The 23,355-nt window shown below is 42.2% G+C and overlaps 1 protein-coding gene across 24 annotated transcripts in view; it reads left to right on the top strand.

Annotated features, from left to right (window-relative positions):
- The window catches only part of LARS2 (leucyl-tRNA synthetase 2, mitochondrial), a 259,716-nt gene that overhangs the window by 133,580 nt on the left and 102,781 nt on the right, over positions 1–23,355 (top strand). For all 24 annotated transcript variants that reach the window (XR_014064288.1, XR_014064286.1, XR_014064287.1 and 21 more), the window contains 2 exons: positions 5,154–5,245; positions 10,878–10,938. Coding sequence is in view for 21 of the 24 variants with exons in the window: in XM_081526044.1 (XP_081382170.1) it covers positions 5,154–5,245; positions 10,878–10,938 (153 nt within the window). In the remaining 3 variants the exon portion in view is untranslated. The remainder of the gene's footprint in view (positions 1–5,153; positions 5,246–10,877; positions 10,939–23,355) is intronic.

The following is a 23,355-nucleotide window of genomic DNA, read 5'->3' as shown; positions in this document are numbered from 1 at the left end:
TCACAGAGACACTGCTTCTGGTGTCCAGCCATGGTGGAAAGGACTATCCTGACTCCTCACAGTCTATATTCCAGGGCAGACATTTGTTTATTGTTACTTTTTGGTAAGACTATAAAATAATTAAGAAGCTTTAAGATTTTTCAAATTTTTATTTTCATAGACAGCTGGGGTAACATGTGAGCTAAGAATATATCTTTTCATGTTCATTTCATCTGAAAACAAAAATAGAAATGAGTAAGTATATTATGTAAATCCAGACTGATTTTTTGACTGTCTCTGTATTGACTTTGTTTAAAAATATGGATGGTAACCTGGCAGCATGTTAATGGGCAGAAACATTGAACTGCTGCCATTTTGGCAGTCCCTACGAAGAAACCAAGTGATAACTAAGTTTTCCCCTTTCTTGTGGAGCTTGGTTACACAACAGTTACATTATTCTGCCAGCGAGGTAGCACTGTCTTCAGCCCCAGGAGAATTAAAGCACTTCTGGAAGCTGCGTTCTGGCGTTGTCCATGGAAGCGTTGCAGAACTTTCTAGTAATCAAACACAAATCCCCAGAGTGGGGTTTCCATTATTATTATTTAACTCTTAGAAATTAAAAAGAGAGAAAAATCTGTGCAGGAAACGTTTTCCATCTGTGGGTTAAGCAACACTCCAGAGAAAGCTGTGTGCTACAAGGTGTGTGTTTTAGTCAGAATTCTTGGCTCCCAGGGACTGCAACCCTGCTGAGACCAGTTTAACCAAAAAAGGAGGTTTCGTGTGTTTAGACAGATCCTGGTGTAACTCACAGAACCAAAGGAGTTGTAGTAGGAACAGGGCCCACTGGGAATTGGGCCCAGGTCCTTAAAGCACATCAGCAGCCCTAGTCTCTGTCCACCTCCCGTTTCTGTGTGTGTCCACACACCCAGCTGTATTTTCTCAGACAGCTCCACCAGCTGCTTCCTCTGTGGCCAGAGGGGTGGGTTTTGTGACTGACTGTCCGCAGCAGGACGATATGAAGTTGGAGGAGGAGCATATTCTTAGAAAACAGGGTGGGGGTGGGGGTCTCTTTGGAAAGATGAAACACTCTGGGTTGGCCACATTTAGCTAGAGGAAAAGAGACCTCAGGTCTGAAAGATCCACTGGATTGGGTTATATTTTGAAATTAGATATTCCCAGGGAATGTTACATTTTTTTAAAAAAAGACATGTATACACACACACATATATACTTACATATTTTTTTGCAGATGTCCATGGTATGTTAAATGAAAAAAAAAAACAGGTTATAAAATGGTATATAATCGGTTCTATTTCCATAAAAATAAACCAGTCAGTTCCTATATGTGTGCGTATGTTTGTGTGTCTGCGTTTAGTGAGGAGAAAGGCAGGGAAGGACACAAAGGCTGGCTGAGAGTAAGAGTGGGGTGGAGTGGGGAGATGATCAGCTTTGCCTTTATATATCATGTACTGTGTCCTTTCACTTGTTAAAATAAGCCTGTATTGTGCTTGTAATTTGAGAAGCATCAATTAAGGAAAAGAAGAGGAACCTGTTCTGACTGACCTCAGGAAAGTGGATTCGGGGACTGGGGTAGTCCTGTCATCTCTTGAGTTTTTTTTTTTGACCATGCCTCACACCTGTGGGATATTAGTTCCCTGACCAGGGATTGAACCCTTGGCAGGGTTCAGGCAGGGTCCAGACCCTTGGCAGTGAGATCACAGAGTCCTAACTACTGGGAATTCCCGGGAGTCATGTCGTCTGAGGCTGGAAGTCCAGGGCATCCACTCTTCCCAGATTCTTGGGCCTGGGAAGCACAGCAGAGGATGCGGTGGACCAGCCCCTCCTGGAGCAGCAGCAAACTGCAGAGCTGAGTTCCTGACAAGGGAACCGGTGATGTGTGACCTTGTGAGGTGCTGAAGATCAAGCCGATGATAGCTGCAACTTGCAGCCAGCCCTGCCCTTTCCTGGGTGCCTGCGCTGTGCTGGGTGCGCCACACACACCTTAGCATGTGATTCTCAACAGTTCAGGGGGCTGCTTTCAGTCACAGCTGATAGTTGAGACTTAGCAGAAGTGGTATGCCTCAGGGCCCACTGCCAGTAAATGGCAGGTTTGGGTTTAGGATCCTTCCCCCAAAACCATAGCCTCCTGAGCAGCAAGCCTTTGTTGACATTTCCCACTCACTAACCAAAGGTGTGGGGCTTCCCTGGTGGCTCATTGGTAAGGAATATGCCTACCAATGCAGGGAACTCTAGTTTGATCCCTGAGTGGAGAAGGGAATGACAACCCACTGCAATATTCTTGCCTGGGAAATCCTGTGGACAGAGGAGCCAGGTGGGCTACAGTTCACGGGGTTGTAGAGTTGGACACAACTTAGCAAGTAAACCACCACCATCAGCCAAAGGAGTTAGAGCGGTTCTGAATTTAGATGCATGGTCTTTGTTCTTCAGATGGACTTGTTCCATCAGAACAAAAACCTAGTTTTAAAATATTTAATAATCACAGAATGGAAGAATGACTTTAAGGCAAGTGGCATCTGCTACTGGGAGGGCCATGCCTGTTGTCTTACTGCCACCTGCTAAGAGGGGCTAGGGAGAGGTCGGATCTGATGACTGGGATTCGAGTATGAATCCAGTTTGGGACACTTTGAATTGTAGGTGTTTATGGACCTGGAGCACAGATGGCCATGGGTGATACTCATTTGCATCTCAAAAAGTTCTTGAACAAGACAGAAAGATGGAAGAAAACCCTAGGTGCACAGTGATTTAAAAAAAAAAAAAGATAAAAAACACACATAGAAATAACATGATCTCAATTTTTAAAAATTCAGTTCAGTTCAGTCACTCACTCATGTCCGACTCTTTGCAACCCCATGAGCTGCAGCATGCCAGGCCTCCCTGTCCATCACCAACTCCCGGAGCCCACCCAAACTCATGTGTCCATTGAGTCCATTGAGTTGGTGATGCCATCCAACCATCTCATCCTCTGTCATCACCTTCTCCTCCTGCCCTCAATCTTACCTAGCATCAGGGTCTTTTCAAATGAGTCAGCTCTTCGCATCAGGTGGCCAAAGTATTGGAGTTTCAGTTTCAACATCAGACCTTCCAATGAACACCCAGGACTGATCTCCTTTAGGATGGACTGGTTGGATCTCCTTGCAGTCCAAGGGACTCTCAAGAGTCTTTCCAACACCACAGTTCAAAAGCATCAATTCTTCGGTGCTCAGCTTTCTTTATAGTTCAACTCTCACATCCATACATGACCCCTGGAAAAACCATAGCCTTGACTAGACGGACCTTTGTTGGCAAAGTAATGTCTCTGCTTTTTAATATGCTGTCTAGGTTGGTCATAACTTTCCTTCCAAGGAGTAAGCGTCTTTTAATTTCATGGCTGCAGTCACCATTTGCAGTTAGATATAAATTTACCAAATAACAGTTATGTATGGCTCTAGGGTAGAATTAAGGGTGTTTATTTTCTTCTGAATGTTTTTATCTATGTAGTAAGGTTTTTCATAGTGAATAAGCATTATTTCTATAATCAGGGGAAAATGTTACTTAGAAAATGAGGGCTTCCCTGGTGACTCAATGGTAAAGAATCCACCTGCCAATGCAAAAGACATGGTTCAGTCCCTGGGTTGAGAAGGTCCCACGTGCCAAGGAGAACTAAGCCCACGCACCACAGCTATTGAGTCTGTGCTCTAGAGCCAGGGAGCTGCGACTACTGAAGCCCGCACAGCCTAGAACCTGTGCTGCACAACAAGAGAGGCCACTGCAATGAGAAGCCCAAGTGCTGCAACAAAGAGTAGCTCCTCCCCTGCCACTCGCCGCAACTAGAGAAAAGCCGAGCAGCAACGAAGACCCAGCACAGCCATAAATAAATAAATACAATTTAAAAAAAAGAAAATGAGAGCTGTTTCTTTAGTGGAAAATGTCCCATCAGGATATGAGTGTCCATCACTATCCTGGGAGATGTGTGTGAACAGAAGCTCAGGTTCCTGCATGATTACAAACACATAAACCCAGGTTGTGGCAGTTGACAGACCAGGAGCTTGAGAGGAGGTAAGAAGGCCAGCCATTAAGGGCTATTTCTAGAAATACCAGAGCCTCCTCAGCCCATCCTCACCTATAGGCATGTTTTGGAAATCTGGCTCTGGGACAAGTTGTGTCTGTGGCGTTGTGGCTGAAATCGGCGTCAGAGAAGGGTAGGGGACTGAGTGTTCAAAGCAGGTCTTCTGAGGCTGTCCCTTGACGCCACAGCTTATGTTTCAAGCCATTGTTCCCGTTCACAGCATGGAAGGTAGCTTGAGAGAACTTGCTGTTGAAGCTACCAGCTGAGCTGTGACTGGTCATCCATTTGCAGAAATGAATGCCTGTCCTGGCTTGAAGTAACTGCTCCTAGTGTCAACTGGCGAGGCTGCTTCCTCTTCCTGGGCCCCAGTTGCCTGGGCTGTCAAATAAGGACGGAGAAGGCAATGGCACCCCACTCCAGTACTCTTGCCTGGAGAATCCCAGGGACGGGGGAGCCTGGTGGGCTTCTGTCTATGGGGTCTCACAGAGTCGGACACGACTGAAGCAACTTAGCAGCAGCAGCAGCAGCGGCTACCCTATTTGACAGATAAGGACGGAGAAGGCAATGGCACCCCACTCCAGTACTCTTGCCTGGAGAATCCCAGGGACGGGGGAGCCTGGTGGGCTTCCGTCTATGGGGTTGCACAGAGTCGGACACGACTGAAGCGACTTAGCAGCAGCAGCAGCAGTGGCTACCCTGTTTGACAGCACAGCTCCTTAACTGGAAAATCTAACATAAGGTGAGCATTTGGAATCTCTGTATACATTTTTATATATACCTACTTTGAAATTGAAAGAAACTTTCTAATTTCAGAAAAACCGTTTGGGTTCTTTACAGACAATACAGACAAGAAGAAGAAGAAAGTAGAAAATAGTCACGAAAACACCTACTCAGAGATGACTGCTATTGGCACCTTGGTGTATAACTTTCTAAATTCCCTTCTGTGCTCATGTCTTAGGTAGCCAGCTGGCTTTCAACAGCATAGCTTGAAATCATCCAGGAAGGGAAGAGACATGTTAGGAGAGAATGCCTGCTCACTGCCCAGCAGAGAATACTGATAAAGACTTTAGCAATCTTCCCTGGCTGATGTTTCTTTTCTGGGTGCTAGGTTATCAACCCTATGGGATGGGATGCATTTGGATTGCCTGCCGAAAATGCCGCGATCGAGAGGAATCTACATCCAGAAAGCTGGACGCAGAGGTATGTGTTTATACGTGTATTCAAGCACTTGTATACATTACCCTTAAACAATTTTTTTTAAACCTGTGCATGAGAAATAGAAAGCAAAGGAAACAAAACACTGCAGTCTGCCAAGCAATAAAAAAAGATTGTCTGTATTGGTATTTGCTTTTTTTCACACTGTATTCTTATCTAAGAAACAACACATTTTTGGCTATTCATTCATGTGTTCATTTTGATGCTTTGTTATTTACAGTTATTCTTCCTTTGAGTATTTGCATTTGGAAGGAAAAAGGAGGAAGAAAGGATGCCATTTGTTAAACTTCTACAGTGTTCTTCATCTTCTTGACCATAGTTTGAGACATATCCAAATGCCACATTATAATTTTCTCTGCAAATTTGTTTAGTTTTTTTGGCTTCACCATTCTGAAGCAAGAGGAACATAGATTGTCAACAAGGAAATATATGGCCACTTTATTCTAGGTGTGGCTTTCTCTAAGGAGGACATAGTCTGAGTGCCCCCATGGTCTCAGGCTTCCATGTACTCAGGCAATGCTCATCCCTCTTCCTCCTGATAAAGCCTTGAAGAACTTATACTAGAACCCAGCACAATGTTCTGGGCTCACTCCAGCTCCTTTCACCGTTCCTCACCCTACTCCTCAGAGGTGTAGAGGGCAGTTCAAGGCCCATCCCCACTGTCTTTCACCTTCCTTTGCTTTTTCTTGCCCAAAAGAAACATCTTCTATACCATCTACATCTCTTTGCTTCCTCATCCCTGGTTTCCACTTTTTCAATTATGGTTAATTCTGAAGTAATAGAAGTGATGAAAAAAGGAGGAAATGGTGATTCATATAAAAAGGGTCAAATATGGTGTAAATGTGACATCACCCAGGACAGTAATTGGCAAATTCTGTAGGCCAAATTTGGCCCTGCCTGATGGAGCTTCCCTGGTGGCTCAGTGGGTAAAGAATCCGCCCGTAATGCAGGAGGCCCCAGCTCAATTCCTGGGTTGGGAAGATACCCTGGAGAAGGGAAAGGCTACACACTCCACTCTTCTGGCCTGGAGAATTCCATGGATTGTATAGTCCATGGGGTCACAAAGAGTTGGACATGACTGAGCGACTTTCACAAAAGATTTTATAAATAAAGTTTTATTAGAACTCAAGCCACACCCATTTGTTTATATATTGTTCATGGCTGCTTTCATAATACAGTAGAAGAATCCACTGTAGTTGTGACAGAGACTGTATGGTTCACATGGAGCTGGAAACATTTACCATCTGGCCCTTTACAGAAAAAGTTTGCCAGCTTCTCCACAAGAGCATAGCAGTAAAGAAGATGGCCCCTGAATGAGGCCACATAGGTACAAATCCTGCCTTTCTTTCTTTCTGGCCATTGACCTTCAGCAGATTACTTAACCTCTCTGCCCTTCAGGTTATTTATCTGTAAAGGAGCATAATGATTAAGCACTGTCTTAGTCAACTGCTATAACAAAGCAAAAACAACACCCTGTTGTGGATGTGACTGGTGATAGAAGCAAGGTCTGATGCTGTGAAGAGCAATATTGCATAGGAACCTGGACTGTTAAGTCCATGAATCAAGGCAAATTGGAAGTGGTCAAACAGGAGATGACAAGAGTGAACGTTGACATTCTAGGAATCAGCGAACTAAAATGGACTGGAATGGGTGAATTTAACTCAGATGACCATTATATCTATTACTGTGGGCAAGAATCCCTTAGAAGAAATGGAGTAGCCATCATAGTCAACAAAAGAGTCCAAAATGCAGTACTTGGATGCAATCTCAAAAACGATAGAATGATCTCTGTTCGTTTCCAAGGCAAACCATTCAATATCATGGTAATCCAAGTCTTTGCCCCAACCAGTAATTCTGAAGAAGCTGAAATCGAAAGGTTCTATGAAGACCTACAAGACCTTTCAGAACTGACACCCAAAAAAGATGTCCTTTTCATTATAGGGGACTGGAATGCAAAAGTAGGAAGTCAAAAAACACCTGAAGTAACAGGCAAATTTGGCCTTGGAGTACCGAGTGAAGCAGGGCAAAGGCTAATAGAGTTTTGCCAAGAGAATGCACTGGTCATAGCAAATACCCTCTTCCAACAACACAAGAGAAGACTCTACACATGGACATCACCAGATGGCCAACACCAAAATCAGAGTGATTATATTGTTTGCAGCCAAAGATGGAGAAGCTCTATACAGTCAGCAAAAACAAGACTGGGAGCAGACTGTGGCTCAGATCATGAACTCCTTATTGCCAAATTCAGACTTAAATTGAAGAAAGTAGGGAAAACCACTAGACCATTCAGGTATGACCTAAATCAAATCCCTTATCATTATACAGTGGAAGTGAGAAATAGATTTAAGAGACTAGCTCTGATAGAGTGCCTGATGAACTATGGATGGAGGTTCATGACATTGTACAGGAAACAGGGATCGAGACCATCCCCAAGAAAAAGAAATGCAAAAAAGCAAAATGGCTGTCTGAGGAGACCTTGCAAATAGCTGTGAAAAGAAGAGAAGCGAAAAGCAAAAGAGAAAAGAAAAGATATACCAATTTGAATGCAGAGTTCCAGAGAATAGCAAGGAGAGATAACAAAGCCTTCCTTCAGCAATCAGTGCAAAGAAATAGAGGAAAATAATAGAATGGGAAAGCCTAGAGATCTCTTCAAGAAAATTAGAGATACCAAGGGAACATTTCATGCAAAGATGGGCTCAATAAAGGACAGAAATGGTATGGACGTAACAGAAGCAGAAGATATTAAGAAGAGGTGGCAAGAATACACAGAAGAACTGTACAAAAAAGATCTTCATGACCCAGATACTCATGATGGTGTGATCACTCACCTAGAGCCAGACATCCTGGAATGTGAAGTCAAGTGGGCCTTAGGAAGCATCACTATGAACAAAGCTAGTGGAGGTGATGGAATTCCAGTTGAACTATTTCAAATCCTGAAAGATGATGCTGTGAAAGTGCTGCACTCAATATGCCAGCAAATTTGGAAAACCTAGCAGTGGCCACAGAACTGGAAAAGGTCACTTTTCATTCCAATCCCAAAGAAAGGCAATGCCAAAGAATGCTCAAACTACCACACAATTGCACTCATCTCACACACTAGTAAAGTAATGCTCAAAATTCTCCAAGCCAGGTTTCAGCAATACGTGAACTTCCAGATGTACAAGCTGGATTTAGAAAAGGCAGAGGAACTAGAGATCAAATTGCCAACATCTGCTGGATCATCAAAAAAGCAAGAGAGTTCCAGAAAAACATCTATTTCTGCTTTATTGACTATGCCAAAGCCTTTGACTGTGTGGATCACAATAAACTGTGGAAAATTCTTCAAGAGATGGGAATACTAGACCACCTGACTTGCCTCTTGAGAAATCTGTGTGCAGATCAGGAAGCAACAGTTAGAACTGGACATGGAACAACAGACTGGTTCCAAATAGGAAAAGGAGTACGTCAAGGCTATATATTGTCACCCTGCTTATTTAATTTATATTCAGAGTACATCATGAGAAACGCTGGGCTGGAGGAAGCACAAGCTAGAATCAAGATTTCCGGGAGAAATATCTGTAACCTCAGATATTCAGATGACAACACCCATAAGGCAGAAAGCAAGGAAGAACTAAAAAGCCTCTTGATGAAAATGAAAGAGGAGAGCGAAAAAGTTGGCTTAAAGCTCAACATTCAGAAAACTAAGATCATGGCATCTGGACCCATCACTTCATGGCAAAGAGATGGGGAAACAGTGATAGACTTTTATTTTGTGGGGCTCCAAAATCACTGCAGATGGTGACTGCAGCCATAAAATTAAAAGATGCATACTCCTTGGAAGAAAAGTTATGACCAACCTAGATAGCATATTAAAAAGCAGAGACATTACTTTGCAACAAAGGTCCATCTCATCAAGGCTATGGTTTTTCCAGTAGTCATGTATGGATGTGAGAGTTGGACTATAAAGAAAGCTGAGCACTGAAGAATTGATGTGTTTGAACTGTGGTGTTGGAGAAGACTCTTGAGAGTCCCTTGGACTTCAAGGAGATCCAACCAGTCCATCCTAAAGGAAATCAGTCCTGAATATCCATTGGAAAGACTGATGTTGAAGCTGAAACTCCAATACTTTGGTCACCTGATGTGAAGAACTGACTCATTTGAAAAGACCCTGATGCTCGGAAAGATTGAAGGTAGGAGGAGAAAGGGATGACAGAGGATGAGATGGTTGGATGACATCACCGACTCAATGGACATGAGTTTGAGTAAACTCTGGGAGTTGGTGATGGACAGGGAGGCTTGGCATGCTGAAGTCAATGGGGTCACAAAGAGTCAGTTACGACTGAGCTACTGAACTGAACTGATTGTTAGCTAATCAGAGATCACCTAGGGAACTTCTTCATGGTTTTTCATGTTTTCAGTCTCCTTGAACTCAAAGGGTACACAGTAGAAATGAATTAGTCCTACAAAAAAAGAGAGGACCTGAAGATTATCATATTTGCTGAAGTAAGCTAGACAGAGAAAGACAAATATCATGAGATCACTTATGTGTGGCATCTAAAAAAACGATACAAATGAACTTGTTTAAAAAACAGACATAGAAAACAAATTTGTGGTTTAGTAGTGGTAGTGTTAGTCATTCAGCCGTGTCCTTCTCTTTGCGACCCCATGGACTATACAGCCCTCCAGGCTTCTCTGTCCATGGGATTCTCCAGGCAAGAATACTGGAGTGGATTGCCATTCCCTTCTCCAGGGGATCTTCCCAACTCAGAGATAGAACCTGGGTCTCTTGCATTGCAGGCAGATTCTTTACCGTTTGAGCTACAGGGAAGACTTTTACAGGGGAGGGCAGGGGGGAATAAATTAGAGGTTTGGGATTAACATATATTTATTACTGTATATAAAATAGATAAGCAATGAGGACCTATTGTATAGCACAGGGAACTATACTCAATGTCTTGTAATAACCTATTATGGAAAATAATCTGAAAAATATGTATGTATGACTGAATCACTTTCCTATATACCTAAAACTAGTACAATGTTGTAAATTATGCTTCAATATAAAAGGTTACAATGTTTTTAATTAAAAAATTGAATAGAAAAAAGAATATTTCCTATTTTCTTATTTCATGCTATAATTGGTTTATATACTTCTCTCCTCTTTTCCAGTTGTTTGAGAGTTTCAGTTTTCATGTTTTGATGGACAAAGCCCTGTGTGGTTTCTCCTGGATTTCTGAAATTTTTATGTTAAGTTTTTTTTTTCATGTGCTTTTAAATTTGTAAATTCTTGGCCTAAATTTATGCAGGATCCAGGCATATGGATGTGTCAGGAGTGCACTAATCAAAAGGCTTGCCTCTCTGAATGGCCAGGGAAAAGCCCAGTCCCCAGGAGCAAAGACTGTCATGGTTTTTAGTAGATTTTGCTCGCATCCAAAGAATAGCTATCTTCTACTAAGCAGATAGTTTTGTTGGTTCTTAGTGATTAACTTTTTTTTTTTTGGCCAAAGCAAAACAACACTTAAAGCCCTTTGCATCATCTAGACTTTGGAAGTCTCCTTTTCACAATCTCAGAGTGTAATTTGCTTATGGCTTTTCCTGTTTCTAAAATCCAAACCCTCTTCCCTTTGTTTCACAGTAATATTAGACACATGAGGAAACAGCTTGATCAACTGGGCCTCTGTTTCAGCTGGGACAGGGTAAGTCACCTTTTTCCCAGAGGTCTTTATTTTAAACCACAGTTCTGAGTGAACAGGGGACTGTGCTCATTTACTTTATCTTCCTTCTCTTCACGTCAAGAGGAGGGAAAGGAGGGTGGCAGAGAGCAGGCAGGAAGGATTAACACTCCACAAGTGAAAAAGTATCCCCAGTGGATAATTTGTCTGCAGACAAGTAATTTTCTGAGGGATTAAGCTAAGAGAGTTAACTTCTTATTTAACTTCCCAGTTGGCTGTGATTTATATATGTGGAAAAAGCTCTGCATAAGGATTGCTCCTATTGTCAGCAATAGTTTAAAAAGACTATTGAAATCTATGTAAGTGATTAAATATCAACCCTTGTGGTCCCTTTAGGTGATTAGGTGTAGGTCGATGGATCATTTATCTCTTTTGTCCCACATTTGGAATTGAGGTTCATGATAAATAGCCTTTTGGCATAAAATGCTTTCAAACTGTGTATTAAACCCCTGGAGAATTCCAGACCTGGGAGGAGTTCAGTGAAGACCACCCAGGTGTTAGGAACACCCAGGCTAAATGCGGCTGACCCTTCAAAGCAGTGACCAGTAAAGTAATTCAGTTCAGTTCAGTTCAGTCGCTCGCTCAGTCGTGTCCGACTCTTTGCGACCCCATGAATCGCAGCATGCCAGGCCTCCCTGTCCATCACCAACTCTCGGAATTTACCCAAACCCATGTTAGCCTCCAATTAAAATAAATTAATTAATTTTTAAAAAAAGATGTAAAAGAAAAAAAAAAAAAGCAGTGGCCAAAGACCCCCGGTTAGACACTGATGCGTGGTCTGTTAGGTAAGGTGGACTTATGCTCGTCCTCTCCATGAACCAATGCTATGATCACTTTTAGCGTCCTATTTACTTCACAAAATGCTTTTCATTGCTGGGTCTGTCAAGTTCAAGTTCACATCCTTTTTACTCATGAGAAGCACCTGGGAAAAACTGAAATATGATCGTCTTTTCCTCCCCCACGATTTTTTAAAGATTGCAATTTGACGAGTACAGTGAAAAAGAGTGAAAGTCAAACACATTTAAACAGTCCCTGCTTTTGTCTTTTTTTTTTTTTTTTCAGCTTCTTTAGATGGGCTGAATTAAGTTCTTGCAGCACTGATGCCACTTTTATCACTAACTTGCAAGGTTACCAGGGTTTTGTTTGGTGGAGGTGTGAAGAAGTCCTGGTGCCTGACTCAGGTTGTCCTGAGGAGCCAGTGGGGAGGTGCTGGTAGAGAATGAAATGTATTCTACTGTGGAGAGAATTGAGTAATTCCCTGAGCTCTCCAGAGATGCGTTGGTAGATTCCTTGAGGGCATAGATGGGCCTGTTAACCCTCTAGGATGAGAACTAGGTTAGTCCTACACAGGAACAGCAACCATACATGGTACAAAAACTAATGGGTTGTTTTCCAGGTTATCATAGAAGATTAGAAAATACAGAAAAGTATAAAGAAGAACATAAGTCAGTGTGATTAATTCAACATCATTGTATGGTTCCTTGTAGTCTTTTATTCTGGAATTATAAATATCTATGTAATTTACTTTTGCAAAATAGAATTCATAAATCATGTTTTTTTATTTTGCTTTTTTTTTTTAACCTGCTGTTCATGAACATTTTTCCAGTTTATTAAATAGTCTTTGGGAAACGTGACTTTTTATAGCTATATAGTTTTCCATCTTATGAATATATCATAATTTATGTAACCTACTCCTTATGTGTGTGCTCAATCATGTCTGACCCCTTGCAACCCCATAGACTATAGCCCTCCAAGCTCCTCTGTCCATGGGATTTCCCAGGCAAGAATATTCAAGTGAATTGCCGTTTCCTACTCCGGAGTATCTTCCTGACCCAGGGATTGAACCTACGTCTCCTGCATTGGCAGGTGGATTATCATACATTTAGATAGATTCTAATGTTTGTCTATTGTAGGTACAAGTCCCCAGTCGCTCTTGTAAAAATCTGGAGTCCGGAAAGCTCTAAAGTGGAAAGTTTTTTCATAATTCATTTGACTGCAAAACCTGACCTAAACTGATGTTTATCTCACTTAAAATGAATATTCATGTATGTTTTACTCTAGGAATAGTACTGTGATTGATTACCAGGTACTCTCCCAGACCTAGTTAGGTAAATATACTGTTGTCTCTTAATATCCAGAAAGTTCTTAGTTTTGAAGCACAGTTTGACTGCAAGCATTTCAGATAAGGGATTTTGAGCCTGGAAGTGCAGAGTTGTAGATAGATATCACCACTCCTGCTATCGCTGTCTAATAGTTACTGAACAGTTCCCATGGGCCAGGCACCCATAATTCTCTCTTGAGATCTCTAGAAAGCTCTAAAATGTGGACACTTCTGTTGACGGCATTTTACTGCCAGTCACCCAAGCGGCAGGTCTGAGCACGTCCCCTGGCTAATTTATGACTGGTGTGTTCACCCCCCAACACTTGGAGCAAATACCTTGGTGCACATATTTTGTTTCCTTAGTATGAATCCTCAAACAAGTTTGAGGATGAACAAGGATGAACAAATCCATGAACAAGTTTAAAGCTTGTGGTACTTGAATTTAAAGATAGTTAAAGGTATAATTTGCTTATGTTACTTTGCTGTTGTCAAATTATCCTCCATAAAGGTCATACATATTTACCCTCCCAAGTTATTAGTTGTTTTCATCTGTACTTCTTTTATTGCTAGTGATAATGAGGTTTTTTTGGTGCTTTTAATGAATGTTTGAATTTGGGGGTGGTGGTGTGGGAATGATCTAACCATGTCTTTTGTCCATACAGGTAGATGGTGTTTGTCCTCCTCTTAGTGATTTTCATTTTGTTATAAATATGTTCCCTCAATTTATCATTTGCCTCACATGCTTCCCAGGTGGTGCTAGCGGTAAAGAACATGCCTGCCAATGCTGGAGACTTAAGAGGCATGAGTTCAATCCCTGGGTCGGGAAGATCCCCTGGAGGAGGGCATGGCAACCCACTGCAGTATTCTTGCCTGGAGAATCCCATGGACAGAGGAGCCTGGCGAGCTGCACTCCATGGGGTCACAAAGAGTCAAACTAGACTGAGGCAACTTAGCACGCATGGGATTATTGTTAGCACACAAATATTTTCTTGGAAAGGCCTTTCAGACAGATAAATACATTTATATCTCAATTAATTTTTAATTTTTGCACTTAACTGGAATTGAGTTAAGGAATTCCTACTTTTTCTGAATAACCAGTTGTTTCTTTTATTTTCAAACAGTCTTTTCCTCATTAATTTAAAAAGCTACATTTATTATAGTCATGATCTTTTACACTAGGTTCTGTTTCTGTTTATTTGCTCCATTAATTACTATCTCATTACAAAACTGTTTTTAGTTACAGTTGCTTTATAATTGACTTTACTATCTGGTAACAGAGGATTTTTCTTATTGTTTGATATTGACAGTGCCATTCCTATTCTCTTGTGTTTTTGTTTTCTTGATGTATTCTGCCCATTTAAAAGCATTTTTATCCTTTAGTTGTTGAATTCTTTTGATGCACCACATATGTATACAGTTAATTTAAAAAATTAAAAGATGGACAAAGCGTATGAGAGAAACCACCTTTTGGCTAATCTAGAGTCTTTAACAGTGAAGTGTAAGCTATTTGTATTTATTTTTATAATTAGTATATGACTTCTTTATTCTTCTAAACGATACCTTTAAGTGTCTTTTTAAAAAAAAATGTGTTTAACAGTATCAACATAAAAAATATAACAGTATATATGTTTTTGCTTCCCATGTAAGGTAAGGAGATTAGCTGGTAGATACATTTGCCATTTTCTAAATCTGTTTTCCAGAGGCTTTTGGGGTATATTCTGAGATTTGGGGCCTAATTTCTTCTTCTTGTAATTTTTCTTATCACATATTACTTCTTCACATAGAAACGTAGATCTTTGCTTAAAATCATATCCATAACATTTACTGAAACTGAATAATCCTTAGCTAGTTTCAGTGCTCATCAGTAGACCTTATAGAGCATGATTGCCCATTTGCAAAATCTAGATTTGTGAAAAAATGTCTAGATATTTTAGCTCTTGCTTTGAATCTTCTGATGTTGCCTACTATTTTCATAACAGAGAATGACTTTTCAGTGCTTTCACCTATGAGCAGCAACCTATTGGGGTATATATAATTCTTTTTTCTTTCAAATTTCTTCAGTAGACCTTGATCCTTGATCTACTGTCTTAAAAATTATAGACTCACAGGAAGTTGCCAAGATAGTATAGAGAGATCCTATGAACCCTGTACCGGCTTTTCCCAATGATACCACTTTAAACAACTACAGTGTAATATCAAAACCAAGAAATTAACATTGGCATAATGCTATTAACTAGAGTACAAATCTTGTTCAGATATCACCAGTTTTTGTATGTACACACAGTGTGTGTACCTATGTGTGTATGTATGAGGAGGAGGAGGAATTCTATGCAATTTTACCATGTGTCGATTTATGGAACCACTAACATCTGCCCATCATCTGCTGATAGAGAAATCTAAGGCCAGCCCAGATCGTCTCTTTGTAATGTAGTGTTCTTTCTGCTCTCATTTTGGTGCTGTTGGACTCCTTTTGTCCCTGCTTTTGCCAGAGACAATTTTTTAAAACTTTCCTCCTTTCACTTTTAACTTGCCTGTTGCTTGGTGCCCACTTTTGATCTGCAGTATGAGTCTTTCCTTCTGGCAGTTTTCTAGACTCTTTCTCAGGAACACTGACTCAGTGAGCGCTCTGTTCACTGTCTTCCATTGTTTTCACCATCTCTCTCATGATTTTGGTCCCTTTGTTCTCCTCTACCTTTTGGGAGAACGTCTCCTGTTTGCTTTCCACATCACTGATTCAGTTCCTATTGAATCGGGGCTGCTTTGTGTGGTTTCTAATGCCAATAATAATTCTGCTATTGTATTTTTAGATTAATTCTGTTTTCCTCATCTCGTTCAGTTCCCATTCTCTTTCTCAAGCCTCTTGGCCAGGTGCATTTCTTTTCTTCTTATTTTGCTAGCTTATCTCATTTCACAGACCACGTATGTTCAGAAAATTTCTTGAGAATACAAGGCAATGCTCTAGAAAATTTATCTTTTGCTTCTTGTAATAAACCTTTTCACAAGTTTGAAATGTTGTGCTCTCCTTGTTTGTTTCAGAATCTTTTCGTGGACCCCTTGTGGATTTTTCCACCTATCTCCTGAGTGAGGTGGACTCGTGTATCAGTTTAGAGATCCATCAGCCTGAGGGGAGCAGAGTGGAAGCTTTGGTCATTCTCTCTGCCTCCTTTATTTCTGTCAGGCCTCAGGGGACCCACAGCTCCTGGGGCATCCTTCTCTTTGCTCTGATCTTTACCCGGGTGTGAGTTGCGGTCACAGATGCCCGTGACCATGACTGCTTCACCTGCTTCTGAGGCCCCACAGCCAGGCGTGTCCAGTCTGTGGTCTTTTCACCTGCTCCATAGCCCATTCTCTCCTCTGGACTCGCCCTTTCAAATAGGGGTGCCAGGGCCCTGCTTCTCAGGAGCCCAGTCTGTCTTTAAGAGGAGAAGATGGTCTTTGGCTTACAGTGTTTATCTTCAACTTGATCCCATCGGCCAAATTTCCTTGATGTTTCTGGGATGTCAGTGGCACCTCTGTTATTTCCTGTGCTGGTGCAGTTCCTTCAGTCTCCATCTTTATATTCTCCTAGTCATTTTTAAAAATAAATATGATTTTCTTTATTTCTTTGTTTTTGGTTATGCTGAGTCTTTGTTGCTGTGCAGACTTTTTCTCTATTTGCAGCGAGAGGGGGCTACTCGTCGTGGCGGTGCAGAGGCTTCTTATTGGGGTGGCTTCTCTTGTTGTGGAGCATGGGCATCAGTAGTTGTGGCTCCCAGACTCTAGTACACAGACTCAGTAGTTGTGCCACATGGGCCTAGTTGCTCTGCGACATGTGGGATCTTCCTGACCCAGCAACTGAACCGTGTCTCCTGCATTGGCAGGCAGGTTCTTTACCACTGACCCACCAGGGAAATCCCCCCAAGATGGTTATTTTAATGGGAGTAATGGAAACAACTTTAGATACATGCCTTCTTTTTTTTTTTTAGTTTATTTATTTTTAAAAAATGAAACAAAGATTAATATTTTTCATGATAAAAGGTACAATTCACAAAGCAGATAGACATCATAAACCATTAGACACCTAACAACAAAGAAACAAAGATACATAAAGCAAAAATCAGAGGAAATATAAGGAAAAAGAAAAATAATCATAATCATAGTGAAGCGTATTAACATTTCTCTGAGAATCTTTTACATACATGCATTCTTGATACCCTTTTCCCCAGAAACCCACCAGTGCTTTTTAATGAAACTTTTGCATTCTGATGGATCATACAGAGCAGCAGAGTGAGGAGGTAGAGGAATAGTTTATTTAAAATTGATGGGGTAAATGTGTGCCCTTTGCAAATAACAATCCTAACGTCTCATAAAAACTGAGTACTTAAGTAGATGGCATGTATGGATGTGAGAGTTGGACTATAAAGAAAGCTGAGCACTGAAGAATTGATGCTTTTGAACTGTGGTGTTGGAGAAGACTCTTGAGAGTCCCTTGGACTGCAAGGAGATCCAACCAGTCCATCCTAAAGGAGATCAGTCCTGGGTGTTCACTGGAAGGACTGATGTTGAAGCTGAAACTCCAATACTTTGGCTACCTGATGCGAAGAGCTGACTCATTGGAAAAGACCCTGATGCTGGGAAAGATTGAGGGCAGGAGGAGAAGGGGATGACAGAGGATGAGATGGTTGGATGGCATCACGGACTCAATGGACATGGGTTTGGGTAGACTCCGGGAGTTGGTGATGGACAGGGAGGCCTGGCGTGCTGCTGTTCATGGGGCTGCAAAGAGTCGGATACGACTGAGCGACTGAACTGAGCTGAACTAAGTAGATGGCTAGTTGACAGTCAACAGAATATTTAAAAAATCAGATGGCTCAGAAACCTTATCTTCCTCCCCAGATGGAGAAAACCTGGGTCATGACCCCATCCTTCCTCCGTCTGCCTGGATGGGGATCCCTGTAGGAATGGTCCAGCTCTGGAGCTGCCTTCTCATCTTTCTTACAGCAAATGCTTGATTCTCTGAATTAAAAGAAAAAAAAATATGCATTTCTGGGATTAATACTTTTCTGGTGAGCCAGAACAATAATCACATGGTGCTTTTTAGCTCAGCACTGTGTTTCACTTTATCAGATGTTATTCCCCAAACAGCCTTTATCATCTTGATTCAAAAAGGAAGACACTGAAAGCTGAATTTGAATCACTAAACATCTCCTACAGGAAGAGCAAAGAGGAGATAAAATTCCAAACTGTGCAGTGAGAGATCAGACACGTGTTTGTGTGTGTGGAGCACTTACTTTGTGGAGTCATCGGCAGCCTTTCTGGAGAAGGTGTGACCTGTATTCTGTTTTCATGGCTTCAGGCTGTGGCCTTGGTGGTCGTGCACTGGTCCTCGGGATGGCCCTGTGAGTTCCTTGGGACGGTGACACGGTTAGCTTCTACGCTGTGTGGTACGGCTCACTGAGGCACGTCTGTCTCTGACTTTGACCCTGTGCCCTTCCACCAGTGCTCTGGTGCCTGAAGCTGGTTCTGGACCAGGCCTTAGCTGTGTGTTTTGATTGGAGTAGGCTCTGGGGCCAGATTTTTATCAGGAATCATCTGGATAATTGTTTGGGGGGCAATTCCTAGGAGTTCCCTTCAAAACCAGCAAGGATATGAAGAGAAAAAAAAAAAATGTCCCAACCAGATAGGACTCAAAGTAATGCCTGTGGAACCTGTGAGAGCAGGGCTTTATTAACTCCCTGTTTGTGGTGTTTGCTGAGCAATCCCCAAACACTCATCCTTCAATGTAACATCAAAACAAAATGGAAACACAGGACTGGGCATCACTGATGTTGGATTAACTTGTCTCCTTTACTGGAATAATCAAGAATTGACTCTCTGCTGAGTTTCTTTACTATGGAGATCTTAACGAGCTTTTATTTTATGAGCAATCATTTTCATTGGATTTTAATTTTATTTATTTATTTTTGGCTGTGCTGGGTCTTCATTGCTTCGAGGGCTTTTCTCTAGTTGTGGCGAGTGGGGGCTACTCTAGTTGTGGTGAGCAAGCTTCTCATTGCAGTGACTTCTTCTGTTTCAGGGCACGGGCTCTGGGGTGTGCGGGCTTTGGTAGCTGCAGGTCCCGGGCTGGAGAGCACAGGCTCAGTAGTCGTGGCGCACAGGTTTAGTTGCTCTGCAGCATGTGGGATCTTCCTGGATTACTGATCGAACCCGTGGCTCCTGCATTGGCAGGCAGACTCCTCACCACTAAGCCACCAGGGAAGCCCCATTTTCACTGAATTTTAAGTTTCTGGGTTTGAGTTCTTCCCATGTTTCTACGTTCTGTCTTCCATGCTGTTATAGCCGCACCTTCCGGGAAACAAGCTCACTCAGAAGGACAATGCAGATAGTGAAGTGCAGTTTATTACACCGGCGGGCCCAAGGCAGAGTCTCCTCTTAGCCAAGGACCCGACCAGCATTTGTGAAAATCTTTTATACCCCATGTGTACGTGTCTGAACCCACCACCTCAATTTCCTTGTGACTTACATAAACAAAGGAAAGGTAAATACAATCAAAATAACCCCATCATTCATGTGTTATGTGTTCAAACAGTCAATAATCAATAAGCCTGAGGTTACAGAAAAAATTTATGACTTGTCCGGAGGTAGGGGGATAAGTGTGTGTTTTCTCTTAGGTGATGAGTAACCTGGATACAATCTTCAAGATTCCCCTGTCCAGAGGGGGTCTTATCCTTCTATTGTCGTTTCCACAGGCACTAAGCACAGAGTTCAGAGTCCATTAGAGAGGTGGCCGAGCATGATCAGCACGAACAGGCCTAAGATGGAGTCCAAGCCCTATGAATTCCTTCTTCAATACACGTTGGTATAAGATTTGCCCAGCAGTCCCGTTAGAAGCAGTGATTACTGCCCCCAAGACAATCAGCCATTGAAAACGAATTCAAAGTGGGCCCTCCCCCCCCCCACCAGGTTCCCTGAAGGCTATGTTGGCTGAGATGGAGTGTGGTTATCCTGGAGTGGTGGAAGAGATACATCAGAACTGGCTCTATCAGAATTTTTATTGGGACTGGCTTTTCTGATGTCAACATTTTCCAAATTTTATCCCCCCGTGCTGCCCAGCCTCCATGAATTCTGGGGGCTGCTGAGGCGTTCATGGCCTCTCCACCCCGTCCACACATCTCTCTGGTTCTGTTTCTCTCTCTCTTTCTTCCCTTGCCTTGTCCTCTTTCTATTCCTTGTCCTCATCCATTTTCCTTGACTTACTTGCTTTCCTTTTCCTCTTGTCTTCTCTTTCCTGCCTCTTTTTTATAAATAATTTTATTATTATGAAAAATTTGTAACCTACACTAAAAGTGAGAATAGCATAGACAACCCCCAAAGACTCATCACCCGTTGTCAACAGCTGCTGCTACGTGACCAGTCTTATTTCATCTATACCCCTCTGCTCTGAATTATTTTGCGACAAGCCCCAGACATCGCATAACCTCATCTGAAAAGAGTCACTATATTTCACTAGAAGATGAAGGCTCAGTCTTTCCTTCTCCTCCCCTTCCGTCCTTCTTCACAATTCCATTATCACACCTAAAACAATTAACAATGATACCATAAAATCAGGGAATACCAGACATTTTGCCAGTTTCCCCGGTTGTCTCATCAGTATTTCTTTCTACCGGGTTCATTGGCCTGCACTTCTGCTGGCCTTTGTGTAGCCTTTTCTTCCCCACCCTGCTGTCATTATCATGGTTTGGAACCAGTACTGTCTTTTCATTCAAAACACACAAGCTGTTTGGATCATAGCTGCATGAGTTTATTTTCAAAGACGGCATGCTTTGTATGATTACAAAGTGAAAACTATTATTGCCTCAAGGCCCTGACTACCTTGGAATTTTATTTACAGCGAGGACTAGACATTTGACATGAGGGATTAAACTCCAGGAAAGAATGAGGCTTCTAGGATGATAGAAAGATACATTTTGAACAGTTTTTGTTTTAAAAGAATTTAAAGAACAGCTTAAAACAAAAAGAACTTAGGGCAAGTGATCGCCTGAAAACCTGGTTGGGAAGATGCCAGTTGTGAAAGCTCAGAGCTCTGGTTGCCTTGACAACGTGCAACCGGGCCTCGAAGTGTTTGACTCTCTGAGTCCTCCTTCAGGTCCTTCCAGAAGTGAAGCCATTTGTCTGATAGATCTCTGCCTCTGGATTACTTGCTCTCCCTCAAAATCAAAAAATTAACCTTCTTCCAAATGTTCTTCTGTTGACCGGGAGGGAAGAGGCCATACCTTTGTTTTACCTGAGATGAACTGGCAGCTTGTCTCGAGTGCTTTCATTTCGGGGAAGCTCGGTGCTGGTGCATAAGGGTTAGTGTTCAGAATTGTCACTGTGTCTCATCACAAATACCTAGCACACGTGCAGTTGACCCCGTGCACTGCTGTGCCAGCTCAGTACTTACCAGCCTAAAACATGGGGGGGAAGCTTCTAGTTGCCTCAGCCAGGATAGTGTTCTTGGACTCTTCAGCCCTAACTGAAGAAGGAGATGTCCTGGGGCAACAGGGAGGTAGTTTGTTTTATCCTCATACCCATTTGTGGTCATGAGCCCTATGAAGGATGCACGCTTTGGCTCATGGAATAGAATTTCCCAATTTAATGCTTGTTAAATGCTCCTTGGAGATCGGATCTTGGACGCTCATCCCAGAGGCCTGGGCTTTAGTGATGAGCTTTGCTGTTCACACAAGGTGGGCATGATCTGTTGCCCCTCTGAGCCTCAGGTTCTTATGGTTATTAAAGAGATTAACTCACTCCTCAAATACTTTAGAAAATAAGAGTGCAAAGCCTCTTCCCCATGGCTGAATCAGATATCCAGGTCAGTTTTGCATGATAGCGAGTACAACTTTTGACCGGACGGATGCCTGTAGGTGTACAACACGAGATGCTCTAAGCACATTGGGAGGCAATATCCACAAGGCCTTGAAGATAATGTTATTACTCCATGAAAATAATGAGGTAGATTTATGTGTGTGCTTTGACCAGTGGTTCTCTAACATTGGCAAGCTTCAGAATCACCAAGAGGGCTTGTTAAAGCACAAATTTCTGGGTCCCACCCTGATGCAGTATGTCTGTGGTTTTGTTTTTCTGTTCAGAAGAAAAGGACCTTAGGAATGATCGTACTCTCAAACCTTATTATGTAGGAATCACAATAAGACCTACTATTAGTTTTTTCTGACATGTGATAGAGCATAAATGAATAATAAAAACTCAATTTAAAAAAAATAGGCAATGTTTTTGCAAATACAAGATTATTTTTATAACTTATTTCTTTGTGAAATGTTAGACATGGATAGACTAGAGCATAAAGCATGTATATAAAACTTAACACTTTGTTGGAAGTGTAACCTAGGTTAAGAAATAAAACTTTGCAGCACCCAGAAGCTCTTCGGGGGCCCTTTTCCAATCACAGCTCCATCTCTCCCCACTGCCAACATCATATGGAACTACTGTTCTGACATTTATGGTCATCGCTGCCTTGTTTTCAGTTTCACCACCTACCAGTGTTTTTCGTAGTTACATAAATTGGCTCACCTATATGTGTTCTTTTGTGTCTAGCTTCTTAAACTCGACATTTTTAAACTCAGCATTATGATCAGAGAATGTTCTCTGTATGACTTCTCTAGAGGAAAACCACACTCCTGTGTGTCCTGTGTCTCTGTGACACCAGCCTCACGTCTGACGCCAGATGTGAGTCCTCTAATGTAACTCAGTTCTGACACTGGCTGCGTGAAGATGGTGTCAGACCCCACAGGTTACACTCTTAGCCCTACGAGACAGTCCCCCTGCCTCTACTTCTTATTCCACTCACAAGTCCAGGTTGTTACCTCGGCTTCTGACCAGCTGACTCTAAGTCAGAGGTTTCCACAACCCCTCCTTGATTAATTTGCTAGCAAGTTCACGAATTTCACAGAATTCAGGAAAGCAGTCTGCTACTTATTAGAGTACCAATTTATTACCAAGGACATCAAGATGAACAGCCAGATGAAGAAGTACATGGGATGGGGCCCAGGAGGGTCTCAAGCACAGAATCTTCTGTCTCAGTGAACTGGGATGGGCCACCTTCCTGCATGTCACCATCCCAGAGGCTCATCAAATCTTCCTGTTCATGAGTTTTTATGGAGCAAGAATGAACTCCTTGACTCTCTATTTGAACTCCTCTGACACTGGCCCATCAGAGAGACGGAGGGGCATCTCATTATTGCTGGTTGGGGTCGAAGTCCAGACCCCTTTCCCCCACCCTTGTGGTCTCCACTGACACTGCC

Source organism: Giraffa tippelskirchi, chromosome 9 (genome assembly GCF_054371585.1).
Source record: "Giraffa tippelskirchi isolate mGirTip1 chromosome 9, T2T-mGirTip1v1.2.pri, whole genome shotgun sequence".
NCBI lineage: Eukaryota > Metazoa > Chordata > Mammalia > Artiodactyla > Giraffidae > Giraffa > Giraffa tippelskirchi.
Note: the sequence above shows the minus strand (reverse complement) of the source record. Positions and strands in the feature narration are given on the sequence as shown.